The sequence below is a fragment of the Mus caroli genome, unplaced genomic scaffold (genome assembly GCF_978045245.1).
Source record: "Mus caroli unplaced genomic scaffold, Mus_caroli_1 scaffold_2, whole genome shotgun sequence".
Taxonomy (NCBI): domain Eukaryota; kingdom Metazoa; phylum Chordata; class Mammalia; order Rodentia; family Muridae; genus Mus; species Mus caroli.
In genome coordinates this window covers 5,767,894-5,786,637 of record NW_028227257.1, presented here as the reverse complement: position 1 = coordinate 5,786,637, position 18,744 = coordinate 5,767,894, and the positions used below count along the sequence as shown (strand labels likewise).

Below are 18,744 nucleotides of genomic sequence, written 5' to 3'. Positions count from 1 at the left end.
TTTGATGATTTCAATTAAACTTAAAATATATGATCTATTGAACAAAAACTAAATAATAAATACATTAACACTTCCTGTGTAGCATGCAGGAATTCTCTCTAATCTAAGTTCACCTCCCTCCTCCACTGTTTGATTGTAAATACAACTGTCAAAGAGCCTTGAGCATGTTTGGCTTTATTTTGAGACAGGGTCTTGCACTCTGGTTTGGGGCCCACTGATTAGGCAAGGCCAACTTGCATGCATCCCAGAGGATCCCCCTTTCTCTACCTCCCCAGCCCTGGGGTTATAAGCATATTTTACCACACCAGGCTTTTATGTGGGCCTGGGGTTTAGCAGGGCAAGTGTGGTGGTTGGAATATTCTTGGCTCAGGAAGTGGTACTGTTTGAAGGTGCGGCCTTCTTGGAGTAGGTATGTCACTGTGAGCATGGGCTTTTAAGACTCTCGTCCTGACTATCTGGAAGCCAGTTTTCTCCTAGAAGCCTCCAGATGAAGATGTAGAACTCCCAGCTCCTCCAGTGCCATGCCTGCCTGGATGCTGCCATGTTCCCACCTTGATAATAATGGACTTAACCTCTGAACCTGTAAGCCAGCCCCAGTTAAATGTTGTCCTTATAAGAGTTGCCTTGGTCATAGTGTCTGTTCTCAGCAGTAAAACCCTAAGACAGCAAGTTTTTGTGCTTGCATAGCAAGAACTTTACTGACTGAATAGCTAGGTGTCTTAGCATCCCCAGTCCTGACCCATGTTGTAGCTGCTGTTAGGATGTAGCTTCTGAGGATGTCAGAAGACTGCTTTGAGGATCTGATTCCTTCTGTACATCTTTCCCTGCATCCTGGGGACTGGACTCAGATTGCAAGGTCACCTGCCAGTCACCTTTACTCCCTGAGCTGTCCTCATGGCTGCACTACTAATCTGACACTTTGTTGCTTTCAGAGTTAACTCCCTGTTTGTGATGATTCTCCCTCCCTGTTCCTGCTACTTTAAACAATTTGAGCTTCAGCTTCTTCATTGAGCAAGTTAAAGAAGGTGTGCTATTTGTTTTTCTTATTGGAGGGTTTGGCTTCTCAGAACACCCATCTCATCCACCCTGTGATACCTTTTGCCATCCTTCACCTAAATTCTGTTCTAGGTACTTCAGTTTTGTGATGTTTTGCTGTTGTTTGAAGGTATTTTTATGTTGTTGTTGTTTTTTTGTTTGTTTGTTTGTTTTTTGTTTTTTTTGTTTTTGAGAATGAGTCCTGCCATGTAGCACACACTGATCGGAAACTGTTTACGTAGTCCAGGCTGGCTTTGAACTTACATTCCTCCTGCCCCAGCCTTTTGAGTGTTGCGGTCACAGACATCCGCCATTGTGCTTCTGGGCTTGTGTTTAAATGGCAGTGCCTTAGCAAGAGAAAGAGTGTGGTGCATAAGGATATTAAGGAGATATTCAATATGTTCATGGCCGGGTCATGTTACCAGCTGCAATTGTTTCATTTAATTGCACTGTGTTATTTCATCAAGACATTAATATGAGTAGGAGGGTGTTGATTTAGGACAAGTTTTAGATCCACTAAAATTAATTGTAGGTTTGTCCTTGAAGCCCCATGTTTTATTTGGGCCCATTAGTTCCTCAAGCACAGTGTGTGATGCTGTGTAAGTTTACCAGGACTTATGAACTCCACATTCCATCTTTAGGCTCTGCACTCCCTTCAGTTTGCCTTGGTACTATGATAGTCACACCATCTGCCTTCTAAACACTGTTAGTTCCTGCAGACTCTGGCCTCACAGCCTGCAGAGGTTCTCTTTCACTTGGAAGGATGGATACTCTGGCTTGGGCAGTTCCTTATTTGCTTCTTCTAGCACTTTAAAATGCACTGTTCACTTGGAAGGACCCTGGTATCTGTGTTTCTGCAGAACAGTTCACCCCTGCCTGTGTCTTCTGCATAGGGAATGTCTGTCTTTAGTCTCTGACTGCTTTGGGAGCCCGCTCTTTACCTCTTGTTTGGCCAGTTTATCTTGACACACACACAAAATATAAAATACCCTCTGGGTTCATCAACTTTCTGGACCTGAAGTTTGACTTTTACAAAATATGGACATTACTTACAGTGATTTTACAAGTTTTGTTTGTTTTGTTCCTGCCCCATTTTCTTGTCTCGTTTGTGATATGGGAGTTCTGTGTGTGCAACGCGCTCGGTAAGCCAAGGAGGCTCTGGACCTGTCCTTTTCTCATCTCTTTACTTTTCCTCTAATGCTTATACAATTTCCACTTATTTGTCTTCAATGCAATTGGTCCTTTGGTCTGCTGTCTCCAAGATTCCAGTCACCACATCATATCTAGTACCTTTTAATTTTTTTTAATGCCTTTACTTATTTTTGTGTGGGGAGTGCCTATGCCAAAGCACAAATATGGAGGTGAGAGGACAATTTAAAGTTTCTGTGTGGGTCCTGCAGAGAAAAACAAATGTTTAGGCTTGCCAGCAAGCCTCTTTACCCAGGAAGCCTTTTCACTAGCCCTCCTCTGTTTTGTTGTTGCTTGCTTAGTTTAGTGTTTTGTTTTGTTTTGTTGCTTGTTGTTTTTTTGTTTTGTTTTGGAAGTTTTTGTTTTGTTTTGGAAGCAGACTTGAGGTTTATGAAATATTATTAAGTACATTATTAAAACATAGGTGTAAAGACAGCATTAAGAGTGAATGAATATTGGACATGTAAAAGGCGGATGGCACTGCACACCTCAGAGCAGCCTCCAGCCTCTCTGCACAGCAGCAACTCCATGTCTCAGTTGCTCTTTATGTGAATTTGGTAGCTTTTGAAGTCACATCCACTTACACTATTCAAAGATGTAAAAGATGGGGTAGAAATGTTCACTTATTCCTGCTATTGGCCGTAAGACTTTAAAGTGATTTACAGAATGTATGGTACAGGTTCCCAGGCCATTAGATAAAAACATAGTCAAAGGAAGCTTTGTTATACTTAGGTCACAATCCAAAACCTATTTTGACTGTAAACACAGTTTATAATCTTGCTAAAGAGCTCTTCCCGGCAGCAGATGTGAGGGGCTCCTTACATGTGATATCCTCTTAACTTCTTCCCATCTTTCTGCTCAGACTCAATTTTTCTTTTTGAGACTTAGATCATCCCGTTGAAGGTTTGTTGTTCTTATTTTTTAGACATGGTCAAACTCTATAACCCAGGTTGACTTGCAACTCACTATGTAGTCCAGGCTAGCCTCAGACATGCAGTGATCCCCCTGCCCCAGCTTTCCAGCTACTAGAATTATATGTGTGAACCACCACACCCACTTTGTAGTCCCTTAATCCTACATTTTCTGAATCTTCCTGTTGAATAGGGATGAAGACCCTGTTCTCCAGGTGTGAAAATCCAGCCTAACAGCTCTAATGGGGACAAAGCGAGTCCAGGCTTGGAGACTGAAGGGTTATCACTTGATTGAGGTCTAAAAGGAGGATATCATTACTCAGTATATAGCACACATACAAGCGTTGCTAAGCCTGGTCATAAGAGTAGCACCAGAAACATGCATATGTGTGCTTCAGCATGTGAAAACCAGGGGTCAACATCCAAGTTTTCTTCAATTTCTTTCCACCTTATCTTCTGAAACAAAGTCTCCCTTGGACCCTGAAGCTCAGCAGTCTTGGTAGACTGGCTGGCCGGTGCACCGTAGTCCTCTCCTCAGTGCTGGGTTGCTGGGTTACAGACATGGCCTACCACACAGTTTTCTACAAGGTGCTGTGTATTCACACTCAGTTCCTCAGGACCCCATTCACTCCATCATCAGTTTAGTGGCAAAAAGGAACTGGAAATGTACATGAGGTAGATTTCTAGGACTGGAAAATGTTGTGACTATATTATTTTGGGTGATGGTTACATGAGACTAGGAAGTTTTAAAATTCATTGGCCTGAAAATATTACACTACATTTTATTGTATATCAACTCCACCTGTTCTCATTTCATTTACTGCTGTGATAAACCACTCTGACTGAAATCAATTGGGGAAGAAAGGGTTTCAGCTACATCGGATGACCGCTCATCACTGAGGGGCAAGAGCCATGGGGGAGGGGAGCGCTACTGACTGCCTCACCCTCTCTCTGCCTTGTTCACAGGTTCATGCTCAGAGTTTCAGTTTTGCTTTCTTTTTTTTTTAAAGATTGTTTATTTTTAGAGTGTGTGTGTGTGTGTGCATGTATCTTTCTGTGTGTGGGGGGGGGGGGTGCCTATGGAGACCAGAAAAAGGTATCCCAGCCCCTGGAGCTAAAGTTACACTTGTTGGGAATATTAGGAACTGAGCTAGGGTGCTGTGAAAGAACGAGAGATGGTTGTCAACAGCTGAGCATGTTTCCAGCCCCTCTGCAGTGTTCTCACACCCCAGCTCTAACTGCCTAAGGATGATGGGATGGCTTCCATATATATATTCACTCAAGACCTCACTCTCACTTAGACTTTTCTGTGCTGTGTCAAGTTTATACCCAAGGCTAACCAAGACTATACCTCAATAGATTACAGTTTTTGTAAAGCTCCATCTTTATAGGGACAGAAAAATGACATTTTTTTCTGTCTCTATAACAAAATTGCTGAGATAATTAATTTACAAAAGGCAAGGGTGGTTCTTTTAGCTTATAGTTTTGGAGGCTGCACTGGATGCTCAGTTGACCCTCTTGTGTGTTGCTTCTGTCCTGTGCAGCACAGCATCCTGAGAGAGTGCAGCAGAGTAGGCTCCGGGACCTCATGGCTAAAAAGTAAATGAAAAGTGAGGGATCCTCAGCCCATCTTTACCTGTCAAAGGTTCAGTGCACATCCCAGTGAGGTCATACTGGTGCCGAAGCTTTAAGTACATGAACCTCTGGGAAACCCCTGGGAAGTTTTTCCTCACCTTCACAAGATGGTTGCGGTGAAGGAAGGTCAGTTGACTCATCTGATGCTCATGGCATCAAAATTAATCAGCCAAGCTGGAAGACTCCCTTGAAGGTCTGCTTCTCACCCCGTGTGCAGTGATTGTCTCCTTCAGTCTTGCCCAGCAACTGCACTTCCAGGGTTCTGTCCTACAGAGCGCACCCTTGACTGTTACCATTCTGTCTAAACTCCACCCCCATAGTTACCTGGCCACAGCCAGGTAGGCCTGACCCACACTATAAAGGGGACTGCTTGCTGTGTCCCCTACCCCCTCTTGTTCCTTTCTTGTTCTCTTGGGCTCTTGCTCCCTTCCTCCCCCCACCCACCCTCTCTCCCTTCCCCCTTCTCTCTCCACATGCTCTCTCTGCCTTTCTCTGACTCTACTACCCTCTTAACTCCCCTCCCAATGCCCTGAATAAACTCTTATTCTATACTATACTGGCGTGTGACTGGTTCCTCAGGGGGAATGGATGCCTTGCCATGGGCCTGCTGAGGCATCCCCTTCCCCCACATCTGACTACACCCCCATAGAATATATCCCCTCTCTCTTTATCTTTTTATAAACACATCATTAACACTGTTAATTATTATATAAAGTGCAGTGAAACAGCTTGAAGATACAGATCGCACTCTTTCAGGTGAGTTAGTGTGGTGTGGAGTGAAAGCATCGGTGTGGAGTATTACAAAAAAGGAAGGCGGGTTTGCTAGGTGTGCTCATATAAACTTGTGGTGCTTCTGTAGAAACTGATAAAGTCGTTTCCCAGGAGGACGAGGCTGGCTGGAGGAGCAAGAGGAAGATGTCAGTACTTCCTGTTTGTACCTGTGAGGCGCTGAAGCATATCAGTTGTTTATTACCTGTTCAGAAGCCGGAGGACTGCAATTACAATTTGGAAACAGCTGAAATACATCATTGCATGTGTGCCTAAGCATCTGAAAAACTGCCTCAGACAAGCTGAGACCATGCCCGCCCTTTGACCAGTCACAGCCAACTGCCCCTTTCTCCCACCTCCACCTATCAGGCTTTATCCATCTTTGTCCAGGATCCTGGATGTTTGTGCTTACCTGAACTTAGGTATTTCACATGGTGGAGTCCAGCCCTGGAACTAGACTTACAGGTGGTTGGGAGTTGAACCTGGGTCCGCTGTAAGAGAAACCAGTACTCTAAGCCATCTCCCCAGCCCATCTCTGCTCTCAAAGTGCTTAATATTCCCCAGTTGCTGCTCTTGTGTCTCCTGCCCTGTAATGCCCGTCATATACATCCTGGGCCATTAAGGGCCTAGAAGTGAGTTGAGTGAGTGAGTGTGTGTATGAGTGAATGAGTGAGTACGTGCGTGAGTGGATGCGTGCATGCATGTGTGTGCCCCTTGTAAGCGCATCAGCCGGCATCCTGCCTTTTTTGTTTGTTTTGTGTTTTTTGTTTTTTTCTGAGACAGGGTTTCTCTGTGTAGCCCTGGCTGTCCTGGAACTCACTCTGTAGACCAGGCTGGCCTCGAACTCAGAAATCCGCCTGCCTGTGCCTCCCAAGTGCTGGGATTAAAGGCATGCAGCTCCTAGCTCTGACTTTTGAAGCAGTGCACGTGCTTGAGTTCAGATGGAACACCAGTAAGCAATAAGTGAACTTAGTCCATGAAACATACAAGTATTTTGATTTACCAACATTGTTGTTTGGATCAGGCTTGGTCTAAAAAGCAGGGATGATTTTCGTTAGGGTGTTTGTACAGAGAGAAGCCAGGGCACAAAGATCACCTCTGTGGAGAGGCACTAGCTCACAGCATGCTCTCATCTCCAGCCGGCTCCTCCCTGCTTCAAGCCTTCTCTGGCCTCTTAACAACACTACAGCTGCTCCTCCCCATGGAGGCTCGAGCCAGAGCCAGGCTGCTGCAGGTGCCATCGGTGCTCCATCTCTGCTCTGCCTCCACGGTGCTCTTTATGTGCTTGCTCATCACTTCTGCCCATGTGCACAGTCTCCTCCTAACTTGTACAGATAGCTCCGTGTTATCTCCTCACATTACAGCAGCAGCTTGATGAGGAACACGGGTGTTTCCATCTGTAGTTCTGTAGATCAGAAGTCTAAAACCAGTTTCATCAAGCTGACAACCTTGGTGTTAGCTAAGCTGGCTCCTCCTAGCAGTTCCCAGCTTCTAGTGCCTGACTGCCTTGGCTGCAATCTCTTCTGCCATCCTCCTGACCCGTTGCTGCACTCTCCACTTCCACCTTCAGATTACCTTCTAAAGCCGCCACAGCACGGTAACACACACCTTTAGTTCTGGCTCTTGACTTCAAGTCCAGCCTGGTCTACAGAGCAAATTCCAGGACAGCTAGGGGTACACAGAAAAACTATGTCTCGAAACACCAAAGCCAAACCAAAACAAAAGAAAATCACTGCCTGGCTCGGGCTGTTCATGGTCCCTTTTGTGAAGAGCCTTGTAAGGATCTTCTAAAGTGTCTGACCCCTGACCAGCCCTCCCAGTTGACTTTCTCAGTGGTGGTGGAGATAATCTGATTTCTCTACAAGACTTTGGAAGGTCAAGTGTTTGGAGCAAGAAGGCCACAGAGTGCTCCAGCTGGGGTCCAACTGGCTGTCCTGGATCCCAGCAGCCCTATCCATGGCTCTGACCCTGGACAGACATGGGGAAGATTCAGTCCTGAAGCTGACAGTCATGCTCCAGGTTTACACACAAGCAAGCAAGCAGGAAGAGGGCATGACAGCAGCTGACACTTAGCTGAAGCAACTAGCTGTGTTGTCATTGTTGACTTTATTGTCCATGATATTTTAAGTTATTCATAGAAAGTATACGAAAGGAGAGGCCAAACTCTTTAGATATTTTCCTGTTTAAATAAATACCTTCCTAGGTTTTCAATATTTTCCAAAAAAAAATTTTTGAACATGTGACCAAGGTGGAGAATATAAAGAATTTGTAGGGGATGAACACAACCCTAAGAGAAGAGTATATTATGCTCCTACTGGTAGGAGTGGGTGGCAGCTGCAGGTGGCATGCAGCCCTTACACACAGCTAGATTCAGAGAATGAGTGTGCACAGTGGAAGAAAGCCATCGCTATAGGGTGAGTGCTCAGCACAGCATGTGTAGGCACCCTTAAGACCTCTGCTAGAACTGAATTTAGACTCCCAAATATTGAAATTATAAACATCGACCACCACACAGGCAGCGTGTAGGCTTTAGAGATGCTGCCCCAGATGGATGTTCCCTCTGAGCCCCAGACGCTCCTTCCAGCACCCTTACCTTCCCAAGACCTTTGTCTGTGTCGGAGGCTCCTGTGAGGGTCATGTGTGTTCATCTCTTTATGTCCATCTTGGTATGTGTCGAGCAGTGTGTTGTCAGCAGATTGCCCTTGAGGTCTAGGGTGTTCATTTGATAGCGTGCTGAGTTGTCCGTCTTCATGCACCTCAGAGGTAACTTCACCTCATGTGCCAGTCACAAGAAAGACCTCAAAGTAGGGAGTCTGCAGTGATGATGCCATTGCAGATTTGTATTCCAGGCGAGGTAATAAGCAAGTTGTTGAAGTTAAAGAAAAGAAAAAAAAAATTTTTTTTTTGTTTTGGTTTTGGTTTTTTGAGACAAGGTTTCTCTATATACCCCTGGCTGTCCTGGAACTCACTTTGTAGACCAGGCTGGCCTCGAACTCAGAAATCCGCCTGCCTCTGCCTCCCAAGTGCTGGGATTAAAGGTGTGCGCCACCACGCCCGGCAAGAAAAGAAAATTTTAAAGCACTTTGTTACAAGTATTTTTATTGGGAACAGGTACTCTGACCAAAGATGGTGACTACTTGATGTGTGTAGAAGTCATATTTTTAGAATGTCATGAAAAATGGAGAAGCATCTGAAAGGTGTTGTAGCTTTAAGAAATAATGTTGTAGGGACTTTAGATTACAGAGGTAATAAGATCTGCCGAAGAGACTGAAAAGAGACAGTTTAGTAGTGAAAAATAAGCTTCTCAAACGAGTAAATGGCAGGCTGGGAAATAGAAATGTATCCTTTGAATGCCAGGGAGCCAGCGCCTGTTCTTCAAAATGTAAGACACTGCAGTTAGCCTACCCTCTGCACCATTTAACTTCAGCAGTAGAAGAGTGGCCCTAGAGTGGAGTCAGTGATGGCTGGAAATTGAAGTAAAGTCACCCAAAGATTAGCGCTTGATTTAAGGATTTATTGCAGGGGCTGAGGTTTGAGTGTAGACCAAATATGAAACGAAGACCCAGACAACTCTTATCACAAATTTTGATGCAAGTTAATAAAAGGCAGGCATGGTCACAGGGTGTGAAAGGCAGGCTTTGAGCCTGTGACTGACAACCTAAAACTTGGGACCAGTGTGTAAAGTATCTCCACTGTACAGTTAGATAAGTTATAACTAGTCTTATACTCAACAGACTGCACTGGGTCTGTGGCAAGAAATTCCTGTTTAAGTCCAGTAGGCAGTCTCTGTCCTGGTAGCTAACCCAGAACCCAGCAGGGACCATTGAGAAGCAGCAGGCCACATCAATCCCAAATCTGATACTAGTCTAGATGTTACTACTATAGAGACACCCAATCTATATGTCAAAGTGATCTATATATCTATATACAAATCTACATATAAAAAATCTCAAATATAAATATATAAATAATCTCTATATAAAGTGATTTGAGATAAGTCAGGATTTCACTCTCTTACAATCAGCAGGGATGCTTGGTACTATAAAGAGACATCTTAAGGGCTCAGGGGAGGAGAGGTGAGAGAGTGGCAGCCTGGGACTTGGAGGGCCAACATATGAATAAGCACCAAATCACCCAATTAGGTCCTATGATATCTTCCGCAGTGACGTGCAAAGACCCTCTTGACTACAATGGGAGGAGCACAGTGAGTGTCTGCAGCTATCCCAGATTTTGCTTGAAGCCTGTGGCTAGCTCAAGGGTTGAGGCTGCTAACTAAGCAGAGACAAGTAGAACCCTCAGCAAGGCAGCCCTGCCCTCCTGCACCACTTCCTTCCACATTCTGGCCAAGCTAGAGCAGAGCCTTCACTAACCTGTACTCTTTCCCTAGTGCTTGAGTGGCACTTTGTTCTTTATGCTGGGGGGTTGGCAGAGTGGACTTCCAGGTACCCTGTGGGCAGCCACAGTAAATGTTGACTAAGTTCCAGGACAGCAAAAAGACAGCTGCAGACAGTGCCCTGCTAAAGAGGAAGAACCTGGGAAGAGGTGCAGTGGGGGCTGTGTGGGATGCTGGGGCTCATTCTTCTTGAATGTTGAAGACCTCAGTGCTGGGTCTCTGTCCTCTGACTCAGGGAGGTCTGTTTGCATTAAAGGAACCGATTGAAGGCAGGGAGGACTTGCAGGAGTGCTGAGGTTAAGGAAGCAGTTCTTGATCCCTGCATCTTCCTCAGCTTTCAGTCCAGCAGGAATGCGGCCTGGCCTGTCTGTCCAGCAGTCACCATATGTGTCTCCCACATGCTGGCTCTTGGTTCCCGCTGTCACATAACACCACAGTGTCGCTGGTTAGAGCTGGGTGGCAAGCTTCTGGGACTTGTTGCAACTGAACGTTTTCTGAATGTTAACACTATGTAGACATGCCTTCTCTCTGAAATCAGGAGCCCTGTTGCTGTTTTAGTTGTGGATTTATTCAGAGTAACTCACCAAAAGTTCCTAATACTTGAGCTTTATGGAGAACCTCTACCACAAAACTTTGACTGGGCTCCATGGGGCGGACAGCGCCCGCCCGTAGTGTATAGCTAGGGTTTGCTTCTCCGCTTACTCTCCACCCTTAGCTGGGCTTTGGGAGGCTGCCTGCTGGGTCATGAATTGACATAAGTATTTCTAAGAATTCTGATCCTCGAGGAGCTCAGTAGTCTTCCAGTGGTCCTTCTAATGTGCTCTCCTGAAGATTGCCTTTAATTAAGGCTCAGGCATGCGGGAGAACGGCTAGCCATTGAATCATTGCCTAGATCACGTGATTAGGGTATAGTTCAAGAGTACAACTCACTCAAGCTTGGCGTGCTGACTTAGAGGCTGAAGCAGGATCATGAATTCAAGACTAGCCTGGGCTACGAAGGGAAACCCATCTTTAAGAAACACACACACGGGCTCCTAATGGAGGAGCTAGAGAAAGTACCCAAGGAGCTAAAGGGAACTGCAACCCTATAGGTGGGTAGAACAACAATATGAACTCCCCAGTACCCTGGAGCTCTTGACTCTAGCTGCATATGTATCAAAAGATGGCCTAGTCGGCCATCACTGGAAAGAGAGGCCCATTGGACATGCAAACTTTATATGCCCCAGTACAGGGGAACGCCAGGGCCAAAAAGTGGGAGTGGGTGGGTAGGGGAGTGGGAGGGAGGGTATGGGGGACTTTTGGGATAGTATTGGAAATGTAAATAAGGAAAATACCTAATTAAAAAAAAAAAAAAGAAATACACACACACACACACACACACCTTGGCTGTTTACCCTAGAAGGCCATTTATTTCTAGGTTCTTTGAACCAGAGCCTGAAAACAAAGAACTCCACAGAGGAGAGCTCCAGGCCTCCATCTCAAGATTGAGAGTGTCAGGCTTGTTCTGTGGCCTTGGGGTTCCTCAGGCAGTTTTACTCAATGTCCTGAAAAATGTATAGGGCCCCTAATAACAGAAACTCTGAATGTGACCATGGCTGGGAAGTGTCCTGCGGCTGCCTCAGATGAGAAGCCTGTGTCAGTAAAGCATAGAGATCTAGTACAGAGGTCACCACCACCTTGCTTCAGCTGTCCCAGAAGCCACCTGTCCACTTTGGTTAGCATCATAATTCTATGAGCTCAAGTTGCCCTGGTTCTTACATAGCTATTTGTGTGGCACATGGTTTGAGAACTGGGGGAGAAATCCAAAGTGCCTGGGGTGTTGTGATGTGTGTACAGTGTCTTTAGACAGCTTCTCATGGGGCCAGGGAGCATTCAGCAAGGAAAAATGGTTGCCTTATAAGTGCACACGCACACACCTCAAACAGCCTCACAAGGATAAAAAAAAAAAAAAATCAGCCCTATTTCTAAGAAAGATTTCTTATGACGCCCATCTGTTTGAATGACAGAGCCTTGCACTTGACAAGGGAGGCTAAGCCTTCTTAGGACTGACAGGTCTCTCACTTCTTAGGCTTCCTCCTCTGTCAAGGCAGATGAGGCTAATGCTTTATTTCAGCAAAGGCTGCAGCCAGCATCTGACTACCCCTCAGCACTCCAGAGGGACCTGGTGAGGATATTGTGGGGAGCTGGGATCCTGAGTGCTAAGTCTTAAGTGATGATTCCAACTGGGGCTGGACACGGGTGTTAAATAACTGTGTTCTGATCATTTAGGTCTCTCTTTATAGGGCATCTTTTATGACCAAGACTGTCCAGTACCAAAATGAGCTACATAAATTCCTAATCTGGGATACAGCTGGACAAGAACGAGTAAGTCACTCTTTAATTTACTATGTTTTTCTGAGGCCCAAACCAAATTACAGCTCCAACTACACTGTCATCGTCCCCGTCGTCTGCCATTCCTCACTACTTTGCACCAGAGACACATTTACTTCGATTTGCGTGGCCAGCCCTTTTCTTTTCAATTAGAGCCACAAAGTCCACTGATGGAGAAAGTGATAATGGGCACTGAGGGCATTTTTATACTTTTTAGTGTCTTAAAGTAAATGCTGACTAACAGGCCTGATCAAGTTCCTTGAACAGAGTGTGTGATTTGGGGCTCTGTCCTCTAGTAAAGATGTAAGAGAATTAGTGGTAGAAAGGGAAAATTAGGCACAGCTCATTTATAGCCGCCTTTTAAAAGCTAAAAGAGGGAACTTTACAGCATATAAACTTTGAGGTTTAAGTGGACGGATTAGCTAATGCAATGCCTTGCAACAAGCACTTAAACGCCTGACAGGGAGCCTGTCCATAGCTCTGGCTGTCCTCGCCACAGGGTAGAGACAGTGGAGAGCTACAGCTGTACAGTGGGACGAGATCTGAGGAAGTGGGAACAGGAATAGACATGTAATGGGAGCAAAGATAGAAGACACGCACGCGCGCGCACACACACACACACACACACACCCTGCCTCATTCCATCCCTTTCCCTGGTAAGTTCCCTGCAGTCATCCCATCATTCAGCCACGCTATAGTTTTCAGGTGATTCTCTCCAAACAAAGGCCTGACAGGTGTGAGGTACTGTCCTAAGCTCTAAGTACACAAGAAGTTATCAGAAAAATGGTTTGTCGTCACACTAGTATCCAAGAAAACATGGATACTGTGTGGCAGAGAAACTGACAAATGGAGGACACCACACTGGTGTCTCAGTGCACATTTGAGCAGAGCTTGTGCCTCAGCCTTGCTGTTGGCTGCCTTCAGTTTGAACCTTGTGTATCACTTTATCAGAGCTGCCATCTTCTGTGTTGGTGGCTGTGTGCATCTAGAATGGAGGTTAGGACGGCAGTCAGCATCTCTTCCATCCTGCAAAGGCATTGCTTCCCAGAGGCCTACTAGATGTGTCTGCATGCTGCCCTAGGACTGCGTCATTAGCCAGGTGCGTGGACTTTCCCTAGGAGTGATAGATGTGCCCTTGTACTGCGTCCTAGGTTTCAGCTACCCCCTCATGTGTTACGTGCTCTATTGTCATAGTGGCTTTTTATACCATGAAAGTGGAAGCAATGCTTAGGCATGTCCCTCCACACTACTCAAGTGCTCACAGGAGCCTGAGGACCATGACTGCCTGCTTTTTGCCCGCCTCTTACCTGCCCACTTCCAGTTGGCTCTTTAGTAGATAGTGCTGCTCAGTGGTACAATCTGGCCTTCCTTCCCTGAAGTACCATCCTGCAACCCAAGGCTGGGCAGGAGATATTGAAAGCCCAGATCAGGGACAGGGGGCTTGACCAGGACATCCTGGAGCTGGAAGACAAGTCGGGAGAGGAATGGCGTAGCCAGGTGTCACTGTGCAGAAGGACGTGCCTCGGATTCTTCAAGGCTGGACTCCACTCTGCCTCTTCCTGCCAGTCAGCTTGTGTGCTTCTCCAGTGTACATACAGCTCTGTATCCTGTCATCTGCCGTCCTATCCTTCACCTGGTAACTGTCTAGCCTTGGAGCCTCCCTCTGTCACACAGAGAGGAGCTGTCCTAATACCCGTGTTACCAGAAAGCTGTGCTTCTTTGCATCAGATCTGGAGGTTGTCTTTCATTCTTCCTGGCAGCTGTTGGCCATCTGCTTCTTCAGCTCTCTACTCAGCTGCCTTCAGCTGCCTTCACTGTCACTCAAGTGTTCTCTAGCCTTTTGACTTCTGTCCCTGTTTTTCTCCACCCAGTCCTGACCCATGTCACTATTCACAAGAACCCAGACATTGTGGAGAACAATGTTCAGACTCTACTGTCTTCTTGCTGATTTTTACCTCTAGCTGTGTTCTAAGGGACCCATGAAGCCCATGTGTCCTGCTGCACTGCTCTGTCTGCCTGCTGACCTCCATGCAGGTCCTTACACAGACCTGCCATCGGGCCATCACATATACTGGCCTTTCTCGCTAGCACATGCCTCCTCTAGCACTCAGGCTTCTTAGCAGCTATTGGTGTCAGACAGAATGGTGTACCTCAGGGCTCTCTGTGCCTCCCTGGACCTGAGCAGTGCCTCAGGTTCATTCTCTTCATTGCCCTTGTTCATGCCTAAGACACTCATTACAAACTGTGGTGTCTGCTTGGTTGTCCACCTTCATTAGCAGCTTCTCTCACTGAGACAGGAGCACTGGGAGCTGTGCCTGCCGTGTTTTCCTTACTGCTGTGGTCCCAGTACCCGAGGGCAAGCTAATGCCCAGGAGTTAGTTGGGTAGCAGCAGATTAACTCTGTGTCCTGCACAGTCTTTGCTTGCCCTCAACCATGAGATTGTCACTTTTTTTTTTCTTCTGTCTTGTATTAGACTGTGGCCTCTGAGAGGCAGGGACTGCCTTTTTGGTGCTCGCAGCCCCTAGTACCTGGCTTCAATGTTACTATTCTTGTCAGCTGCTTGGTAGTCTACCTTGTGACAGATGAGAACAGACTGTCTCTGCCTCCTGTGGGTCGCACATGGCTGCAGTGATGAGTCTCTGACCTGAGCATGTTTACTGCTTAGCTCTGTGGAGTTGAGATTGTTGGTGGGGAACCAAAACCATTGCAGAATGAAAAAGCTTTTGATGAACTGAACAGGCGTCCTCTCCATTTGACCCTCACATCTGTTGCCACATGTAGTTCTGAACGATGACTTTTCTGACAAGTTCCCACGAATCGCAGAGTGATTTCACTAAGTTGATGAAAGCAAGTAAGAATTGAATGGTATGTGAGTCCTTGATTGAGGGAGCTTGCTACATGAAAAGGAAGGAAGTGCTGAGAAGACAACAGCTTGTCTATCAGAAGGTTAAGAAGCACCTAGGAAAACAGACCAGAGCCCTCAGATGTTTTTTCAAAGTGACTGTTTGTGTGAGGCCTGGGAGAGTCCACAGTGAAATGAAAGTCCCATGTTATGCTTGCACATTCCTAGCAGAAGCAGCTCACCAGGCTGTCCGTCTCCTCACCAACTCTAAAAGTCAGCTCCTGACTGTAAAATTAAGCCCAGGGTTTCTCAAACGCCGGTTAAATGAAACTTGTTTTCACAGTTGTATTTATTTTCTTAAGACTAAGCATTTATGAGTGCTCTGTCCATTGTTTGCAGTTTGAGTGAGCTCATCTTGTTCCTCTACCCCAGCACACACAGATGGCACTCATGAATGTATGTCATGAAGTCCACCATGAGTGCAGGGCAGCACTCCCAGTGTGGCACATCTGTTATGGCCATATGCACAACTCTTATTCCCTCTGCCTCCTCTGGCTGACCGTTCCACAGAGGTCAGTATAGCATGAAGACCGTCCGTTTTCACAGTACCACATAAGCAGTTGTAAGTGTGTCAACTAGAACAAGGACAGCTTAGGAGCATCTAGAGCTGGGATTGGCTGGCCGAGGGCCATGTTGAACCAGGTACCCACTCTTGTAAATACAGTTTTTTGGAGCACAGCCATTTTTGTCTGTTCACTGTCTGTGCTTATACTATACAGTAATCCTGTGACAGAAGTGAGAGGGCCACAGAGCTAATGCTGTTTCATCAGAACAGCAGGGGAGTCCGCATGGGTGTGTCTCTCACAATGGCCATCCTGGCTTATAAATGCTGGGTAATACTTACAAAGTTGCTGTTTGAAACAACCAGTGGGCAAGGCTGAAGCAGCATACACAGGCCCGGATCAGGCCTCACAGGGCACCCAGCTCAGGACTAGGGCACAGGGTAGCAAAGAGTCAAGGCAGAAGAGTCTTTTTTGTTTGGTTGGTTTTTGTTTTTCAAAACAAAGTTCCTCCTTGTAGCCCTGGCTGTCCTAGAACTCACTCTGTAGACCAGGCTAGCCCCAAACTCAATTTGCCTGCCTCTACTTCTGTGCTGGGATTAAAGGAGTGTGCCACTACCGCCCAATCAGGAAATGTCTTTTTTAAGATTATGATAATGGGAGATGTCTGAGAATGCTAGAGTAACTGGACAAGAGCAGCAAGCCCTGGAAAAATACGACCCAGAAAGGAGGACCCTCCTCAAGCCTTGTGAATGTGCAGAGGGGACATTGCAAAACAAGACTGAGTAGAGACTCACTGCTGCCTCTTATAACAGAGCTGAAGTTTAAATGCACGTTAGAGGGCATTGATAAAGTTTTTAACCATCTCATTCAGAAGAGAGACAGAGGCCTTCAGATCCAGTTCTAGTATAGCCATCCTAACAGTGTTCAAAATCACTCTCAAGATGATGAGAGTTACCACTCTTCAAAATGACAGTGTGGCAGCGGGCCAGTATGCGGTAATTTGTTACATGTGTGGGGAATGGAGAACAGAGGCTGACCCTATGATGAGAACCTGGACCAGAGTTGAAAGCAGGCCTTTAAATCTGTCCAAAGGTTCACACAATGGCAGACCAGCTACAAATGGGAAGCTGTGCAGAAAGGAAGTTCACAAAGAATAAAGTGGAAATGCTAACATTGAAAGCCATGGTGTCAAGAAGCAAAGCTGGCTGGTGAGCAATAGAACAGATCACTTGGAAGAGCAGGGAAGGAGAGGCTAGGAAAGCCTGGGCAGTCTCAGCAACACCGGGCCCAGAAGGGATGAAGAAGCATGGGGGTGCAGGATAAAGGCAGGGTTCCTCTGGTTGATGGCTGAATTCTTCCACTTTGGTGATATATCGACTCTCAAGTCTAAGGGTTTCAGCAAACCTTTAAATACAACAAGGGCCCTAGTCAAACAGAGATATATTATATACCAGAGAGCAATGTGAGTGGGCTTGCCTTCTCAGAAACAGTGGAGGCAAGCCAGTAGGCAGAGTTTCTACCATACTGTAGGTGTGTAAACAAGTCCATCTGCCAAAACCATCTCCCAGATACAAAACCAAAGTCATCTTGGGATGTGAAAGTGAGAGTTGGGTATCAGCTCCAGAAACGGCCATGGAATCCTGCCGACAGATGGTGAGCACTGCTGCTGACGCCAGGCCTCTGGACAGCTAGCTAGGTCTTCTATTAGTGTGATTTGAAGCATTTAGCAACAGCAGCCAGAGTGGTGATGTAGACTAGGTTACAATCATGCAAGATTCTAATAGATAAGGTTAGGCTCATGTAAGGTTCGGCTGTTTTATAGGAAGCATGCATTCAAAATAGAAATGCACTAGAGAAAGTTAAATTGTAGTTTTGAGAACAGCCACCTAATAAGTAATGCAGGAAAGTATGCCTAAAGAGCTAAGAGAAGGGGGCTAGGGCGGGCCGCACTAAGCCTAGAGTTTGATCCCTAGCACCACAGAAGCCGGGCGCAGTGGCTTATGCCCATTATCCCTTCATTCAGGAGATTGAGTTGGGTGTATCAGCAGTTTAGGGTCATCCTTGGCTACATCATGAATTCAAGACTAGCCGGGAATACCAAACTTCCTGTAGAAAGGCAGGAGAAAGGAACAGGAGCAGTTTTTAAAAATTGAACAAATTTGCAAGAAACCCCTAGACCTGTGTCTAGCCATAGCAGATACATTCATAGATGAAAAGAACCAAGCACCCCACTGAGTGGGCAGAGGTGGCAAAAGTGCCATGTGACAGACTTCATGTATCTTCCCTCATGGGGGTTGCAGGCCAGATGTCACTACTTTATCAGAAGGGTCTCGGAGACATAAAAGAGACAGAGGAATGCTGTGTTTGTTTTGTATGTACACCCAGTGCTCTCTGAGGAGAGTGCCTACTACCCAGTCACCACAAAGGGAGCAGGATGCAGTACATGGATTACTCTTGGGGACCAAGCTTCAAAGTCAGGATGGAAAATGACAGTATGATCCTTGGGGTGGGGGTAGGGGAACGACACCACACTGGGTCATTTTCCCAAGAGCCAGATTTGAGTGAGGAAAGAGCTTCACATTTTCCATCCCACGCACATCCAGGGAAGTAGCCATTGGATACCCTTGCTTATGCCTCTGTATCCCTCTAGTGATGGAGAGTGGAGGCAGAGACTGTGCTTGCACTGTGACATTGTGAGAGAGATGAGACCTATGCATGGAGATGTCAGAAAAGCAACTTGCAAACTCATTCAAGCAGTGAATTTAAATGTGCATTCATGTCTAGGACAATCAACGTCTAGATTACAGTGTGATCTCTTTGACACCCAGTAATGCAGCCACTTCTCGGGAGAACCATTTACGGCATGTTTTTATCTCCTTAGTTTGGGAAGCCAAAGTTTAAAGGACTATTGAACAAATGAATTTGGGAATTACTACATTGAGTTCAATTAAAAAGCTTTTTTAGCTGAAACATTTGTTTATTGCCCCATATTCAATTCCTATAAAGCTGTTTTCTAGACTGTCTTCAGAGACATTCCT

At 46.0% G+C, this 18,744-nt stretch overlaps 1 protein-coding gene across 2 annotated transcripts in view; it reads left to right on the top strand.

The window, feature by feature from the left end:
* The window catches only part of Rab22a (RAB22A, member RAS oncogene family), a 42,855-nt gene that overhangs the window by 17,208 nt on the left and 6,903 nt on the right, over nucleotides 1-18,744 (top strand). For both annotated transcript variants that reach the window (XR_002377447.3, XM_021157082.3), the window contains exon 3: nucleotides 12,213-12,294. Coding sequence is in view for 1 of the 2 variants with exons in the window: in XM_021157082.3 (XP_021012741.1) it covers nucleotides 12,213-12,294 (82 nt within the window). In the remaining variant the exon portion in view is untranslated. The remainder of the gene's footprint in view (nucleotides 1-12,212; nucleotides 12,295-18,744) is intronic.